The sequence below is a fragment of the Batrachochytrium dendrobatidis genome (genome assembly GCF_000203795.2).
Source record: "Batrachochytrium dendrobatidis JAM81 unplaced genomic scaffold BATDEscaffold_1, whole genome shotgun sequence".
In the NCBI taxonomy this organism is placed as follows: Eukaryota; Fungi; Chytridiomycota; class Chytridiomycetes; order Rhizophydiales; genus Batrachochytrium; species Batrachochytrium dendrobatidis.
In genome coordinates this window covers 423,041-434,252 of record NW_006281099.1, presented here as the reverse complement: position 1 = coordinate 434,252, position 11,212 = coordinate 423,041, and the positions used below count along the sequence as shown (strand labels likewise).

The following is an 11,212-nucleotide window of genomic DNA, read 5'->3' as shown; positions in this document are numbered from 1 at the left end:
TAGTCATGCCGTGGCGATTTTATTCAACAAGCTTGAGGGTGTTGATTATCATGTATCGAGAGAATACTAAGTATAGGTGCCGAAACCAAACCAATTGACTTGCATGCTCAAACATGGCTTCGCGACCAGCCTTGTACTCTTTCATGTTTGCAACAAATACATGACGAGTTGGATTATTTAAAGACACAATAGCTCCATTTGATTCACTTTGCTTGACCCAAATATTTGCCATGTAAGTGCAGCACACGTCCAAAAGAAAACTGAATTTTCGAAGCACTGATACACTTTCTAAAGAGTATACTGGAATGGATATTTTGCCTGTATACTTGCCTTGTTTCATGGCATGATAAATAGCTCGATGGTTTGTGTGTCCAGATACTCCATAATCATCAAATGTAATAATCTAAAATGGTTGATAATTGATTAAAACACTAAACTTGAAAAAGAATCGAAACCGCGGTATCAAGCATACGTAGTCTCGAATGTGTTGAATAGACTTACTGCATCTATTTTTTTAGCTAAAATATGCGATGCAACATGATCAAGAATAACATCAAAGTCCCATTCTTGTGTCATTGAGTCGGGTAATTTTCTAAAACAATTGGTTTACAGCATAAATAATCACTATATTTAGAGATCTATTGGAACTGCTTAACGTATTATACTGATTTTCAACTCAACCTGTGATCAATGCATTCAACATGGCTAGCATTAGAAATCCCTAGTTTTTTACAACTCGCAGTAAGCTCCTTTTCTCTAATGCGACCAAGCCCTTGAGCATTTCCTAGTTAAACATTACAATTAAATCTACTTTTTTAGAGATAAATAGGAGACCATGAATAAAATCAATCATGACGTATATGATGCATCACATTTAGACCAAATGAGTATCCTACCAGTAGATAAACAAAGTACGTACAACTCTGTAGTTTTTGCTAGCGATAACAATGTTGGAGAAAAGAACATACACTCGTCATCTGGATGAGCAGTGACCAGCAAAACAGCCTGTTTGGAGTCGACTGGTGGTATATGTGCTAGCAATAAGGGTTTTGTAGCTGTATTATGCATGACTATCAATGCCCAGAGCAAAAAAGGCACAATCAAAAACACTGGCAAGACAACAGCGACAAACATCTGGAAGTTGTAGCGTTTGACAAGTTTACTCTGCAACCGAGATTAGCGATAATGGATATGAATCAGAAATTATCAGCAACTATCAGTGTATCATGTGTTGGGAAGCAATCGCATGAATCCATTCAACTACAGTTTCAGATTTGCTTTCTTGGAAATATTGGTAGATTGTTGATTTGGATGGCATGAGCATTGATCGATCGTATCTGTAGTATTATGGCAACAGTCTGACTTGCTGGCACACCTGCTGGTTCACTCGATTGAATGTCAGGGTTAGGTTTGACCGACACGATCTTCAGCATTTCACTTCGAGTCTATTAATGTAAGCCAATCGTGCAATTTTATAAACTGAAAGCTTTCTCTTCCAACAGACTGTAGCAGCCTGTTGATGCCATTTGAATGGTTTTAAAACATGATGAAATCGATTGTTGAAAAATAAACATTTATTCTCATTCTTTCCTTTACAAATTGATTCGACTCTTTCATCTTTTGTTCATCTCAGGTATAGCAGTTACTGTTGGCTATGTATAAACTCGAGTGTTTGGAATGGTTGTTGCTTTATATAAAGTACACTCTGGTATTGTTTTTAGAACCAGCGGTGTTCAAAAGCACTTTAGTGGCTAAGCGAGATTCAAATCTGCAATCTCTGGTGTATAACTACTAGAAGATAAACACTTGGACTATGTAAATTCAGATTCAATCATGCAGTAGTTATTGAATGCTCACTCATTCCTATTGATCAGGCTCTTATAAACCATGCCGGAAAATTTTACCACAAATACACCAACAACAACGGCTGATCTCACTTCAATGCTGGATCATGAGGAGCGTATCAATAGCTTGGAGATTCGTATGGCACATATAACAGGAGCATTGGCGCATGCGCTTGATGAGATTCATCGTCTCAAGTCTGGGTATATTTAAACCTTTTTATTCACAATATGCTGCAAATATCACTTCAATTCTAAACAGCCGAGTAATGCGTGTGCTCTTTTTGTATGTTAATTCAAAGTCAGCCATTGATTGTGCCACAAACCACCATGGTTTCTTCTAAGCAGCCTGCAAAGAAACTCTCCAAGTTCTCGAAATGGTATCAGGATTTGTTAAAGCTCAATCAGACAGTAGTGGCATTTCTTCATTTCATTGAAACTCCTGCAAATAGATTGATCGATCTTGATGGCACAGCAGTTAAAGTATGTTTTTGAGCAACTTTTAGTATTAGATCGCATTGGCATGGATTCATACTGTAATGTCTAATATATATCTACCATTTAGGGATTGATACAGCAATTAGAAGATAGAGTTAATAGCGCTACTATTAAAAAATCAGACGGCTTGCTTGATAGGAAAGTACCTCTTCCAGAATCATCTCATTTAGAAAAAGAGTTTGAATTAGCCATCAAATTTGCTATTGAGAATCAACAGCAGTTGATGAATAGAGCCGATCGGTATGTTTTGTATTGTGATCCTTGAATTCCATATTTGAAAAAACTATATCCGTTAAAACATCATTATAGAAATTCGCCTGGATTCTGGATAACTCATACACATAGAATCTGCCAAAACACACTAAAAAAATGGCTTGCAGATAGATCAGTATGGAGCATGCTAATACAGGATCTTGTTGCTGGCTATTTTTTGTAAATTTTAATGGCTTTGCTGTTATCGAATCCATTTTGGCAAGATTGTAACTTACTATATTTATATGTACTTGCTGTGATTTTAGACTGTTTGCCAAAATATATACCATCCTTACTGGTCCTCGCCATCGCTCACCAAAAGTCAATAGATTAAATTCCCAAGATTTGGATTTGGATCAAAGTATGTAAATTGCTATACTATTTAGCATCCAGTATATGCTAGATCGACCTATGCATACTTACTCTGTCGTGTTCAATTTGATTTATTTAGATGATAGTATTACCGATTCAGACAGTCAGATTGGTCAAGATCATGCAATGGTCAACCCTACATTGCCACTTGAGATACTACAGAATGCGCTTAGTTTACCAATGATTGGTAATAAAATTCATCTGGAATACATTTACTTTGGTAATTTTGTAAAACTCTAATCTATTTTTACGTAAACTACCATTGCATTATTATTAGCTAGTACTACAGGAATCAAAAAACGTAGTAAAAGCAAAATTCGTAGCCAATCACGTTTAAAACGAGCAGCGCCAACTGTTTTAAACAATACTACAACTAATGCGACTACAATAACTGAAGTACAGGCACTTCAATGTGCACAGGCTAATACTCAATTCAAACCAATGGATGCTCAAAATTCAGTACACTTTGCGACTGGATTGTTGCCTTTGGAACCCAATCAACAACAGCAATTACTTTTACAACCACAACACCAGCAATCGCAGTCTCAAAATCAAACTAATACTACAACTTTAAGAAAAAAGCGTTGAAATAAAAAAATTAAACTTCAGCATGTTATTTGCATGCTCTATCAGCGCTAAAATTCTTGAAACCATGCTGTATCAAAATCAAACACAAAGATTTACAAACATAAAGGTGCACTTTTTAATTATTTGTATAAGCTGTCCAATTGACTCGGATGGAACTTTTGCACAACTCCAAAAACAAGCGTGTTGGTAAAATGAGATGGATACAAAAAGTATGCATTACAAATCTAATTTATAGGTTTTAAAGTGTAGAGATCAAGCCTATAGTTTATTATAATTTTGAATAATAGCATATACTTGCAGTCATCATCTCTAATCATGCACAATAATAATCACGGAATGATTTGGAAAACTTGCTATCGCGAACAACAACAATAAATGTACACACGCCATCAACAATTCTGTATGATGGATGTTGAAGTGCATCCTTTAGAGTAGTATAAACATACTTGTGTGCTGCAGACTGACTAGGAGAATTGGACGCAGTGACACTTCGAAGAACCGAAACAAGTGATTTTTTGCCGTTGAGCGATTCAGATTCGGGCGTTTCAAATAGCAGATCTAAACCTTGTGGATGATATGCATGTTCCGGATCCCATGGTGCAGCCTCTGAAAACATGGTTTCCATGTGCATGTAAAACGTGTCATTTTCGTCAAACTCGGCAATAAAGTCGGACTGCTTGTGTTCTGGATACAAAAAAAGGACAGGAAATTTGAGACTAGATGTAGTAGCATCAAATTTAATTTTATGGTCTGCTGCAAGGGGATGATTCAACAAAACACTTTTGGCTACATTCTTGTCATCATCATCATCAGCATCCGGCAATACACTTTGGACTAGCTTGTATCCTTGTTTGGCAATGGCATTTTGTAGCTGTGTTTCTTGGTCACGCTTGAGCTGCTCACGAAGCTTTCGTTTAGCATCCAGGTCATCAAGAACCTGTTTTTTCTTTTTAAGTTTCAACAACTCTGCATGCAAAGACTTGTTTTGCGGATCTATGCTAATTCCAAGCTCACAACAATCAATGCCCTCATCGACCCGATCTAATGCAAAAAGTGCTTTTGTAGAACGAAACAGTGCCTTGATGTTTTTTGGATCCAATCGAATTGCTGCAGCACAATCGTTTAGCACCTGTCGATAATTCCCTAAATGCATTGGTTTATGATACTGAAAATTAGTTTAATCAAAACTAAATATAGAGCGACCACTCGAATTAAAAATCAAGTCACAGTCGATACCTTGTTCAAGATTGACAGCAGCACGGTTGGAATACAAAATTGAGTCAAGTTTTTTATCCTGAGCATTTGCAGCCAATGCTTTTGTGTAATAGGCAACAGCGTCCTTGTACTTGCGAGGACCTTCCTTGAATGCGGCATTTCCTTGATGCTTAAAGTTTTCTGCCACCTCTACCAAATTTGTATTTTTAGTACAAGTATTCAATCATGGAAAATCATATGATTTCATATCAGTTTAGATTGTAGTTGATCCATCAATATAAATTTTTATATTTCTACACCAATACATATCAGCTGCACAATGATTTATTGGTAAATGGGCTGAATGATCCAAATCATTTCAACTTTAGTTACCTCTTGGAGTGCCATCAAACTGGAGAGATTGAAGTGCAGCCAGAGTTTCATTTTCAACGACATCATCTTTGGAAAGACGACTCATGAACAATGGAGTAGAAAGAACTTCATCTACGAGCTCATCGTCAGTTTTCCGTTTGGGTGCATTTGGTCCAGAGTTAGCAACAGCTCTCTCGGCAGCCATTTTGCTGATTGCTTCTGACAGATTAACAGGTGCCATTTGAATACTAATTGATCGAGTAAATCAAATCAATCAGATTTTCAATGTCAAAACGGAGCAACTTCAAAATTATTTTTTAGGCATAAAATTGTAATATTTTGGGCATAAAATCAACCAGCTCAACTTCCAAATCCTCGTTTATCTAGTATACCAGTCGCAGCTGGACTCGATGTTTTCGCATCCACCTTCCACTACATCATCAAACCTAGCCCATGGTAACCGTGTAGCTGAACCCATTAACTCGCTTTGCATTCCTTTGACTGAAGAGCGGGACTCGCCTTCCAAACACACCGTCTACAAGTTGGTCATGAAAGGGCAGGTGCGAGAGTGGTCGGTCTGGCGTAGATACTCCGAGTTTGATGCTCTTAATAGGCAGTTGTTGGCTTTATTTCCTGACCCTCCATCTTTGTCGGCCCAGCTGCCCAATAAATCCCTGTCGCTGTTTTCCAATAGCTTGATTGGCTTTGCTACTGATCCTGCAAAAGTTGAAGCCAGGCGGATTGCCTTGGAAGCTTACCTACAAGCTATTCTCTATGCCAAAGATACCCGATGGAGGCGTTCTGATATCTGGATGGATTTTCTCAACATTCCTGGCAGTTTACGAGCGTCCGATGCCAAAAAGTCAAAAGAGGATGCTACTGGACATGTGTTAGTGGACTCGGATAATTGGATACATAATTTCCATGACCTACAGTTGCTGGTTACCGACATCCGCACAGAAATCAATGCACGTACACGATCTGCGGAGACTTATGATGCATCAACTGTACAGTCTAAAAACGTCCAGCTCCGCAAATCCACTTCGCTTGCTACAGATCGACTGAATGCGTTAGAGAGTGCTCTTAAAATATCTTCAGATACAGTCAATTCTGGTAGTCGGCCTGTAGGCATGACGGCTGCATATGCCACAAAAGGAGAAATCCGCAGAAGGCAGGACCTGCTAGCGAATCTAAAAGAGGATATTGCACAGGTTACTAGAGCGGCGTTAACTACGCCTACTATGCAGCCGAGATCAGCCAAAGAGTCCAGTGATCGCCAAAATTTGTTTGGTACAACATCTGCAAATCATTCACCTTTTAGCCGGATTGCTACTTCTGTGAAAACTATGAGAAAATTCGGAGTGGCAAACGTGCAGCCTCAAGAAACAGACGAGACTCGCTCACTCGACAATTCTGGGATACTTCAGCTGCAGCGTGATACAATGCATCAGCAAGATGCGGAGCTAGACTCGCTTGCTTTTGTTGTACAGCGTCAACGGGAGATTGGACTGACGATTGGAAAAGAGCTGGATTCTCAAAATCAATTATTAGATGAAGTCAACACTTCGGTAAACAGAGTAGAAACGAATTTAAAAACTTCAGATAAAAAGTTGGGAAGGATATTAGGGAAAAAATAGCATCGATATGGCTTTTTATATCAATAGTCTAATTTGAGTTCAATTTACAGCCGTATTCACGTAAAATGAAACACTTTTCTGTATTTATCTCGCAGCTAAAACCTCTATTCTGCTCCAGAATAAACAATCGTTACATGTTCAATGCTATTGGAAATGGATTGCTTTTTTTATTGAAGCTCTGTTGTATCCTAATATCAAATACGTTCTAGTTCAAGAAACCAATGCTCGCACATTTCAGAAATGCAACTGCTGTTTCCATGTCAGTCGCCAAGAAAAAGACTAACCAATTAAAAGGTTCAGATGACAATGTTTAGTAAATTTAGTGAGGATGATCATTTCATGAGATTGGCTGTTTATTATGTATTTCGACTCTTTAGCATTTCATTCTACGTGAATACGGCGGTAAACAGATATGGCTATATTACGTACTTTTATTATCATTGCACTACTTCTTTGGCTATCAATCCGGGGTATACAAAAGAAATCACTTTCTTATTCAGGAGCATTGGCTGCCGTTGTTCTTGGCGGAATCATTTTCTCGCATCCATCACCAGTCTTTGGATCTTTACTATTGACCTTTTATTTATCGTCGAGCAAGCTCACAAAGGTTAGTCATTTGGGATTTTGTCTGGTTTAAAAGCATTGCATTTCAATATGCCATTTATAACTGGTTTAAATCTAATTCACCGCTTGTCGAGACCTTGCATTCTAACGTTCAGCATATTGTATATTCTAGTTCAAGTGTGAGATCAAGAAACAACTCGAAGAAAATCATCTTGAAGGCAAGTCTAGTTAATGCTCGATTTGAGAGTGTCCATGTAGCTACACCAATGCATTTATTTGCTATTTCAAATGATTCTTACAGTCATGATCGATTAGGAGGTCAAAGAAATGCTGTCCAGGTTTTGTCAAATGGACTGACTGGAATGATTTTATGCTGTCTCCACTGGCGATGGATCTCGCAGACGGTAGACGGAACAGCCCATTCACCAAAAACCAATGCGTTGATTCAAGCAGCATTGTTTGCATATATTGGGTATGCACTGGCCCATCATTGTATAGGTTATATTGATTTTGTTGGCTTTAAAATCACATACTAACCCAACCTTCATTTACTATCGAGTTTAAAGGCATTTTGCATGTTGTAACGGTGATACGTGGGCAAGCGAGCTTGGAGTCCTATCTCGCAGTAATCCAATCCTTATTACCACTTTTCAAACAGTTCCAAAAGGAACGAATGGTGGAGTAAGTGCTTTTGGGACGGCTGCTGCCATTGTTGGTGGGCTATGTGTCGGCACTGCAGCTGCAGTGACTTTGTATCTTGAAACTACATTCATGAGTCGACCATCGAGCCCAATTGGAATATTGGTGCTGATTGGGGCTGCTGCTGGATTTGGAGGGTCTATGATAGATTCATTATTGGGAGCAACGCTTCAAAAGTCGATATTTAACAAGGATAAGAAGCAGATTGTTCAAGATCATCGAGTGTTGAAAGCGGGGGAGTCTCCTGAAAGTTTCAAGCATATTAGTGGTTTGGCACTGCTTGACAATCATCAAGTCAACTTTGCATCATCTTTGATTACAGCAACAGCAACTGGTGTCTTTGGCTATTGGTTGTATACCACTGGTGTATCGCGATAAGTTTAAATAAACCAATGAAATCGTTTAGGTTGCGCTTTTGATGTATCTTGTGATTATTTTGTATGAGACGAGTCTACAATCATCTATCCACCCCTGCATCAGTGTTTGAAGGTAAATCCGATACCCATTCGATTGCTAAACGCGGTTTAATATACACTTGCATTGACCATTCCAAAACGCGTTCAATTGCTTGTAAGATTGAATTGATATTGTTCTTGCTTGGCAATTTATACTTTCCAACCATTTTGTACTTTATCTTGTTCATTTAAACTGATTGACAGTCTTGGTTTCCATGTCCTGTGTGAATATCAAACCAACCGGAGCCTCCATCCAGCAACTGTCTACTACTATTCCGACGCACGACCATGCTGATACATTTACTCGACGAAAAACGTTTCCATTAGGAAGAAGTTCTGTCCGGCATTATAACATACCCCTTTCATGGGTAAAATTGTATGTTGCTGTATTTTTATTTTAGAAATGTGGTTTATACTGTTCATTTAGCAACACTAGAATGGCCTGACAATATGCAGTTTGCTGTTTTGAAGGACTTGGATGGAAAGTTTGAATCACCGTTCTATTGATTGAATTGAAGCGTCTGCGCTTGAATTCATGGTACCCTGGCTAAATAGGCGGTAATTACGGTGCTAACTATACTCGTGAAATCTATTTTTAGCAATTCAATTGTCGACAAGTTCGCCTCAACAAAAACACTACTGAACTCGTCTAATCTGGGAATAGATAATGGAAAAGATAGTACAGTTGATCAGCATTCAATTTCAGATCATATTGATCAAGGCCTGTCAGCAAATGACAAAATATTTCTTCCCTTTGGGATTGTCATGCAAATCTTTTCCTATCTATGTCCATCTGACCTGTCAAAATGCAGCACAGTAAACCATTTTTGGAGAAAAACTGCAATGAGTCCCAAACACTGGAAACTGTATTGTCTTTCTAGCGGAGCATTTAGCAATCCAAATGATGAGGACCTGTTTTCAAAACACAGTGAATTTTGGTCAGAAGGTCTTCGTTGGAAAACCATCTACTACGAAAATCGTATTCGAACGAATAATTGGATTTCTGGAAAATACACCAAACGACTTATTGATGCGTTGGATCCAACTGATGCAATTACCTGGTAACACATCATGGGCAGCACAACTTGATTTAACCTATGCTATCAATTTACTGAAAGATAATGCTGTCCAACTAACTTGAATCAAACCATCTTAATAGCTTTGCTCTCGATTCCGGTAGACTGATCATCGGGTCACGAGATAGACGATTACAACTTTCACAAGTCGATACGCCCGACTTTTGGCATGCTGATAATCAAAAACTCGATCCAAAAACCCAATTTGACGGACATCATCAAAATCCAATCATGTGCATAGGATATTCTGAGATTATTCAAAGCATCATAGTTTCAGCAGACACGTCTGGGGAGTTGGTATTTTGGAATGCATTTACTGGTCAATTCCTTGCATCCATTAAAAATGCCAACAAAGGAGGCGTGTCCAGCATCTGTGTTGTCGATGCTAATCATATAGTGTGTGCAGGGTTTGATAAGTTGGTGCGGTTATATCGTCTCATGCCAGCAGAAGTGGATGATTCTCAGCCTGCACCCATGCAAAAAACCAATAGCTCAACTTTCTCTTGTTCCAGTCAAAAGTCGTCTTTTGTGTCAAGTTTAAAAAAAGGCAGTAAAGATTTGGAATCAACTCAAGATACTTTTCAAGAATATAGTAAACCTGAAATTCTTAGACCCACATCAGGATCTAGATTATGGCACCGGCACAGCTTTACTCAATCAGAGTCTGAACCAACGTCTCGTCCTGAATCGATAAATTCTGATTGTCTAGTAGAATCTAGGCCTTGCAAGTCAAAATTACGGTTTGGATGGCGAAAAAAATCCATTTTGACAACCAAGCAAAATATTGTACTTGTCCACGAAATGAAGGGACACAAGGGTGACATATATTGCCTTGCGCTTTTAGATGCTGGCTCAAGATTGGCATCTGGCTCTACCGACCAGACTATCAAAATCTGGAATACACGAGGAGGGAATTGTATCATGACTCTCAAGGGACACGATCAAGCAGTGACATGTCTTAAACCAAGTGAACAGTTCTTGTTTAGTGGATCTTTGGATCGTACTATTCGAAGTAAGTTGATCATTTGAAACAATCATGTCTAGATAATTGAAATGCAAGTGCTTGCTGGTTGACTTTGCATACCTCAATACTTTTACATTTTAGAATGGAATCTTAAAACTGGAGCATGCTTACAAGTCATTACAGGACATACTGAATGGATAAAAACAATGGATATTACTAGAAACTATCTTATTAGTGGTGGCTGGGACGAAACCCTGTTTATATGGAATCTTGAAAAGGGTACATTGGTTCACAAGATTGTGCTAGATATGGGCCCAATTCTCTCACTCTACTGCAATTCTTCACGAATTGTTGCTGCTATGCGCGATCCTCGATATCAACATATGTTGATATCGATTGATTTTAGTTCACCACGACCAGATTTTACAGATATTCAGGTATGCAGTTCTCCTACAGCAATGTCTTGCTCTACAACTGTTGCAGATTCACCAACATCAACTCTGCAATTTTTCCGACCTCCGCTACCTCCAAAACTTTCCTCACTGACATTGTCGCGATCCGGGCTATTAAACTCATCGCTCTCCAAGGTATCAAAGTAGCAATCAAAACAAGCATGGCTTCGAGTGTATATATTTCTTTGACCATCTTCGATATTTTAAACTATAATAAACTATACAATTAACATGTACCAATCAAAACA

The 11,212-nt window shown here is 38.5% G+C and overlaps 6 protein-coding genes across 6 annotated transcripts; 4 read left to right on the top strand and 2 right to left on the bottom strand.

The window, feature by feature from the left end:
* Nucleotides 1–19: 19 nt before the first annotated feature.
* On the bottom strand, nt 20–1,134 carry BATDEDRAFT_85693 (uncharacterized protein; the record flags this gene model as incomplete). Its single annotated transcript, XM_006675874.1, has 3 exons — nt 20–403; nt 502–592; nt 920–1,134. The coding sequence occupies 3 exons, from the start codon at nt 1,132–1,134 to the stop codon at nt 20–22; spliced, it is 690 nt and encodes a 229-aa protein (XP_006675937.1).
* A 753-nt stretch (nt 1,135–1,887) lies between these two features.
* BATDEDRAFT_85606 (uncharacterized protein) lies at nt 1,888–3,551 on the top strand (the record flags this gene model as incomplete). The annotated part of the gene is made up of 6 exons (XM_006676164.1): nt 1,888–2,045; nt 2,144–2,324; nt 2,407–2,579; nt 2,858–2,952; nt 3,043–3,183; nt 3,241–3,551. The coding sequence occupies 6 exons, from the start codon at nt 1,888–1,890 to the stop codon at nt 3,549–3,551; spliced, it is 1,059 nt and encodes a 352-aa protein (XP_006676227.1).
* A 313-nt stretch (nt 3,552–3,864) lies between these two features.
* Nucleotides 3,865–5,358, bottom strand: BATDEDRAFT_21274 (uncharacterized protein; the record flags this gene model as incomplete). Its single annotated transcript, XM_006675179.1, has 3 exons — nt 3,865–4,694; nt 4,788–4,955; nt 5,139–5,358. The coding sequence occupies 3 exons, from the start codon at nt 5,356–5,358 to the stop codon at nt 3,865–3,867; spliced, it is 1,218 nt and encodes a 405-aa protein (XP_006675242.1).
* A 169-nt stretch (nt 5,359–5,527) lies between these two features.
* Nucleotides 5,528–6,894, top strand: BATDEDRAFT_18214 (uncharacterized protein; the record flags this gene model as incomplete). Its single annotated transcript, XM_006675094.1, has 1 exon — nt 5,528–6,894. One exon carries the CDS (start codon nt 5,528–5,530, stop codon nt 6,752–6,754), a length of 1,227 nt encoding a protein of 408 aa, XP_006675157.1. The 3' UTR covers nt 6,755–6,894.
* Nucleotides 6,895–7,190: 296 nt separating this feature from the next.
* Nucleotides 7,191–8,374, top strand: BATDEDRAFT_5033 (uncharacterized protein; the record flags this gene model as incomplete). Its single annotated transcript, XM_006674852.1, has 4 exons — nt 7,191–7,361; nt 7,491–7,540; nt 7,620–7,790; nt 7,885–8,374. Coding segments are annotated over 4 exons (882 nt in total), but the record flags the coding sequence as incomplete, so codon positions are not given.
* Nucleotides 8,375–8,457: 83 nt separating this feature from the next.
* Nucleotides 8,458–11,111, top strand: BATDEDRAFT_85607 (uncharacterized protein; the record flags this gene model as incomplete). The annotated part of the gene is made up of 5 exons (XM_006676163.1): nt 8,458–8,506; nt 8,677–8,848; nt 9,072–9,533; nt 9,632–10,560; nt 10,654–11,111. The coding sequence occupies 5 exons, from the start codon at nt 8,458–8,460 to the stop codon at nt 11,109–11,111; spliced, it is 2,070 nt and encodes a 689-aa protein (XP_006676226.1).
* Nucleotides 11,112–11,212: the final 101 nt, after the last annotated feature.